General features: G+C 41.8%; 1 protein-coding gene across 1 annotated transcript; it reads left to right on the top strand.

Moving 5' to 3' along the window:
* The first annotated feature begins 3,632 nt into the window (after nucleotides 1-3,632).
* On the top strand, nucleotides 3,633-5,540 carry LOC140128544 (general transcription factor II-I repeat domain-containing protein 2-like). Its single transcript, XM_072150241.1, has one exon. It carries the CDS (start codon nucleotides 3,633-3,635, stop codon nucleotides 5,538-5,540), a length of 1,908 nt encoding a protein of 635 aa, XP_072006342.1.
* The last annotated feature ends 356 nt before the right edge of the window (nucleotides 5,541-5,896 follow it).

Here is a 5,896-nt window from a genome sequence, read left to right as displayed (position 1 = left end):
GTATTTGTAAAGGATGAGGTCCTAAGTTCTTAATACTTATTACAATTGGTTATTGTTAAAAGCCATTAAATAACTTACTCTATCTTTGGTTAAGATTCTGCTTTACGGTTAATTTGGAGAGGAGTTCCAAATCCAAATTAGCAACTTTGCAGCCCCTCCCTATGCTTTGAGCAAAAGCTGTTGGGGTTTCTTGATTGGATGCCACCACCATAGATAGCAGGCATCCTCTACACCCATCACCACAGACAGGGCACATCCTCTACATCAAGAGGAGAGGTGGTTCTACTATCACCATAGACAGGGGACATCCTCTAAGACTGGGTAATCAATTTCAGTAACGGTATGCTTAACAATGTCTATTTTGAACCAATATGCACAAGCACTTACACAGTTATACAATTGAAAAAAAGATAAGTGTCCATCAAGTTCAACACAGGAAGGGAAGGGATTGGATGAGGAAGGGATTTAGGGGAAACAATTCTATATAACATAACCATCAATGTTATTTACATATAAAAAGGCATCTAGACCCTTGTTGAAGCTCTCTGCTGTCCCTGATGTGACCAGCGCCTGAGGCAGGCTATTCGACAGAATGACAATTCTTACAGTAAAGAGGCCATGTCGCTTGTGGTGATTAAACCTTGTTTTCTCCAGAGGAGACAGTGTCCCCTTGTCTTTTGATTTCATTTAACCTGGAACAACTTCCCACCACATGTTTTGTGTGGACCATTCATATATTTATATAATGAATCATGTCCCCTCTTGGTCGTCTCTTTTCAAGACTAAATATATCTAGTTGTTTAAATATTTTCTCATAACTGAGACCCTCCATACCCCTTATCATTTTTGTGGCTCTACGTTGAACCCCCTCCAGCTCCAGGGCATCCTCTTTATGGACCAGTGCCCAGAACTGGACAGCATACTCCAGGTGAGGCCAAACCAATGCCTTGTACAGTGGTAATATTACATGCCTGTCCCGAGAGTCCATACCACTTTTTTTTTTTTTAATTAAAATTTTATTTAACAAGAGAAGCATACATGAATCAGGTTACAGTCTGATCTTACAAACATATGGTCATTTCTTAAGACAGCTAAACCTTTATGGTCGCACTTAGGCCTTCAACAAGTAGATTTGTCGGTGTGAGCTGGATCAAAGTCTGTCCAGGAGTATTCAAGATAAGGCAAGTCCAAAGTATGTTGTTAATTTTGGTGCGAAGGTGGATAGTATTCCTTCGGACGGGAGCTAAAGAATTACATTGGTGTCATACCACTTTTGAAACATGGCAAGATCTTGTTGGCTTTAGAGGCAGCTGATTGACATTGCATGCTGTTATTTAATTTATGATCTACTAGTACCCCCAGGTCCTTCTCAACAAGGGACTCTCCCAGATTTACTCCCCCAAGGACATATGTTGCCTGTGGATTATTAGCCCCCAGGTGCATAACCTTACATTTATCCACATTGAACCTCATTTGCCAAGTGGATGACCAAACACTCAGTTTGTTCAAGACACCCTGCAGCCTTTGAACATCCCCCATAAACTGTATTACACTACACAGCTTGGTGTCATCTGCAAAAATAGATACAGTGCTATTCATTAATAAATATATTAAATAATAGTGGGCCAAGCACAGAACCCTTGGGCCCACCACTCATAACTGGTGACCATTCCGAGTAGGAATCATTGACCACAACTCTCTGGATGCAATGCTTCAGTCAGTTTTCAATCCAATTGCAAAGGATTTCTTCCAACCCACTAGACCTTATTTTACCCATCAGGCGTCTATGAGGGACAGTGTCAAATGCCTTTGCAAGGTCCAAGAACACAATATCAATAGCAACTCCTCCATCCAGGCACCTGCTCACCTCTTCATAGAAGCAGATGAGGTTAGTCTGACAACTTCTATCCTACCTTCTATAGCAGCGATGGCGAACCTATGGCACGCGTGCCACAGACGGCACGCGGAGCCGTTTCTGGTGGCACGCGTACCGCCGCCGGTAAGCCGCTGCCCGCTGCCTATAAAATTTACCTATGTAAGCGGCGGAACCGCGCCGCTCCATAGACCGCACGCGCCGCTCCACAGACAAAGTTTTCGCGCATGCGCGGTAACTTGGGAAGCGCTGAAAGTTTCAGTCGCTCCCATAGAAACCGCGCATGCGCAGTAATTGTCGCGGACCGTCAGGGAGCGCTGACTGAATTGCCGCTCCCATAGAACCCATGCATGGTAGATGCATGCGGTTGGGAGAAGGCAATTTTAAAAGTGCTCCCACTACATAGGATGGGGGTCAGCGGACCCCTATTAGTGTCAGGGCACATTAATAAATATTTTTTATACTTTAGTTTACTTGGCACGATTTATAATGCTGGTTGGCTGACAGCACAGCCTCAGCCAATCAGATGCAGGTTTACTATGAGCTCTGTCCCCCCCTCCCCCCCATTCTTTCCCCTGAACAGTGCACAACTTTACACGAGCAGGTGACAGCAGCAGTGTACTGTCAGTGTTAACTACAAAGTTCCCCACAAAGTTACACATATGTAAGTAATATTTCTGGGGGATCATTTAAACCACTAAAATAGCAGTCTCTACATGTAGTCTTAGTTTAATAATAATAATAATTCTTTATTTATATAGCGCACACAGATTACGCAGCGCTGCACAAGCATGTTAGTTTACATAATGTGGTTGACTTGCGTTGAGCTTGGCCTGTTCGCACTTGCGTTTTGCCTGAAACGAATGCGATTTGAAACAAGCTACGTGTGTAATATAATAATAATAATTCTTTATTTATATGGTGCACACAGATTACGCGGCGCTGCACAAAACTTGTCAAATTTGTCCCAATGGGGCTCACAATCTAATAATCCTACCAGTATGTTTTGGAGTTACGTGTAAAAAAGCACTTGGGGGAGATTTATCAGAAATGTCTGAGCAGAACCAATTGCAATTGCAAGTTCGGATCTCAACCACTTCTAATAAATCTTCCTCATGGAGCTTAATACTGATAACGTGCATTTTGGTGTAAAAGCATCTGTGATCGCATAAGACCCCCTGTTGCATTTTTTAAAATAAGTGTTGTGGTAGCGGTCATCTGTGCACCCACTGTATTATACGCATTGGCCCACATTTATTAAAATGTTTGCACCAGTTTTGTGTCTGACTTTGCAGTAGAAGTAACATGCAATCTGCTTGTACATGTATTTATAAAGTGTCTGCACCAGTTTTGTGTCGCAGCTGCTCTGTGCTGACAGGACAGAAAAATGTGCACCTAAAGGGGCTGTTACTGCTTAGTCGGACTGTGCGACACATTTCTGTCTGGCTTGCACCACAGTTGTCTGTGTCACAATTCTGCCGCATGAACAAAGTGCACCATTAATTTTGTGCACACTTCCCGAGCAGTGCAGAGTGCACCAAATTCATGAAGACCGTGCACTACAAATCATGAATCTGGTGCACCCTGTACACTACGCAAGACACTGCACTATTTTTGTTAAATGTGGTCCATTGGATCTTCCTTGCCATCTATAACTATAACATGATAGTGTTAGCTACTTAGATTTGTATTGTTTGCTTCAAAAATGTTTTTAATGTTTTTCTAGACATCAAAAATGAGTACAGCAAAAAAAGGCAAAATGGATAGTGGCAGATCATTCCAAGAGGCCTGGACAGAGTCATATGGAATGATTGAACGAAATGGCAAAGCATTATGTGTACTGTGTAATGAAAGTGTTGTGTGTCGCACATCAAGTGTCAGACGGCACTTTGACACCAACCATAAAACAGTTGCAGAACTTGAGGAAACAGAGAGAAAAAAGTTTCTTGAAGGGCAATTAAGGAAACATCACTCCCAGCATCTTAGTTTTACTAACTATCTTTCAAAAACAAATTATCTGACTGCAGCCAGTTTTAAAATGTCGCTGTGTATAGCTAAACATGGTAAGCCCCTCTCAGATGGGGAGATTGTCAAAGAAGCCTTGTTGTCTGGGAGTAATTCCCTTTTTCATGATTTTCAAAACAAGGATAAAATCAGTCAGCGTATCTCTGAGATGCCACTCAGTAGAAATACTGTGAAAGATCGAGTCCAGCGCATGGCAAGTGATGTTAGTCAGCAGCTCACCACTGACCTACAAAAGGCAGCCTGCTACTCCATGTGCCTGGATGAGAGCACGGATATTAATAATCACGCAAGGCTAGCCATCATTTTACGTTATGCTGTTGGTGACAACATGAGAGAAGAGCTGGTGAAACTGGCGTCTTTGCCTAAAAGAACGCAAGGAGTAGATATTTACAACGCAGTGATGGAGGTTTTTACGTCACAAGGCATAACGTCAGGAAAAGTGGTTTCCATTACTAGTGATGGGGCACCTTCTATGGTTGGGACAACTTCTGGTTTCATACAGTTGTTTGTTAAAGAAACCAAACATGAAGTCATTCAGTTTCATTGTATAATACACCAGGAAGCTCTATGTGCAAGTGAAAGCAGCGAGAAATTTGCAGATATCCTCAAAGATGTCACAAAAATGGTAAATTTCATTATGGCTCGTGCTCTGAATTTCCGACAATTTCAAGCACTTCTTGATGAGGTTCAGGCACAGTATAATTGTCTGCTTATGTATAACAATGTCCGGTGGCTGAACAGGGGACGGGTCCTGGAGCGATTTGTAGCTTGCTTGGAGGAAATCAGGCTGTTTATGCATGAAAAAGGGCAGGACTATCCACAGCTCACCGATGTGGCATGGCTTACCAACCTTATGTTTTTTACTGATTTTACACAACACTTTAATGTACTGAACAAGCAACTACAAGGTACAGCGGGGAAAACAGCAGAAAGAATGTTTTGTGATATAAAAACATTTGAGCGTAAACTGCAGGTTTTTGAAAAAGACCTTGAAACTGGACAGCTGAAATATTTCCCAAATCTAAAAGACCATTTAGAAAATTGTACAACGTTTGCAGACAATCCTACAAGTCATCAGGATGTCTACAATGAATTTTCTAATGTTGTAGCAGTTGCAAAGGTGAATTTTAGTAAAAGATTTGTACAGTTCCGTAAGATGGAGGCAACCCTGCGTTTTCTTACTTCACCAGATAAAGCTCAGTTTGAAGAACTTTCTCTCTCTTGCTTACACTGGTTAGATTTAGGAAACCTGAAATTGGAGCTGTTGGAATTTCAAGAAAACTCGATGTGGAAAAATAAATTCTCTGACCTGAGTGAAACACTCGAGAAAATGGAAAGGATGACAAATGACAGCGCAGATGGAAACGGCGACAACACTTCAGAAAATGAAATCCTTAAAGTGTGGAATTCTCTGCCAGATAATTTTAAGTCCATGAAAGCCCTTGCTATGGCTTTGCTCACTTTGTTTGGATCATCTTATGCTTGTGAGCAGCTCTTTTCAGCTTTGAATTATATCAAATCTGACAACAGAAACAGATTAACGGATGACCTGAGTGCTGCATGTGTTGCTCTGAAACTTACAAAGTATGAGCCCAGGATAGACAAATTGTCAGCGTGCATGCAACAGCAAAAATCTCATTAAAGCGTGCTTTACATCAGTTTTTACTATACAGTACTGCAGCCAGCGTTAGATGGAGTTTTGGTTTTACCTTTGTTAGAAGTAAAAATGTTGTTGATTTATATTCCTGGATTGTACCTGGACTTGGATTGTAGTGCACTGCTATGAGAGAGCTCACATCAGCGCTCAACCCCTTTTCTTACCTCTGAGTCACTTCTGTAGCTGGTTGCTGTTGTAATACAATGACCAACAGTTACTTAAGATGAGGGGGGGCTGTGTAACACTGCAACAGAGTGCTCCAAATCCAGCCACAATTCTGGAATAGAAATGGAATACTGGAATTTCTCATAGTGATCACACATCTTTGTGGGAACAATATC

This window comes from Engystomops pustulosus, chromosome 4 (genome assembly GCF_040894005.1).
Source record: "Engystomops pustulosus chromosome 4, aEngPut4.maternal, whole genome shotgun sequence".
NCBI lineage: Eukaryota > Metazoa > Chordata > Amphibia > Anura > Leptodactylidae > Engystomops > Engystomops pustulosus.
The sequence above is the reverse complement of the archived record's forward strand: the minus strand, read 5'-3'. Positions and strand labels throughout refer to the sequence as shown.

Excerpts from the sequence above, each read along its gene's own strand:
- LOC140128544 (XM_072150241.1), top strand. The coding sequence starts at position 3,633 with ATGGATAGTGGCAGATCATTCCAAGAGGCCTGGACAGAGTCATATGGA.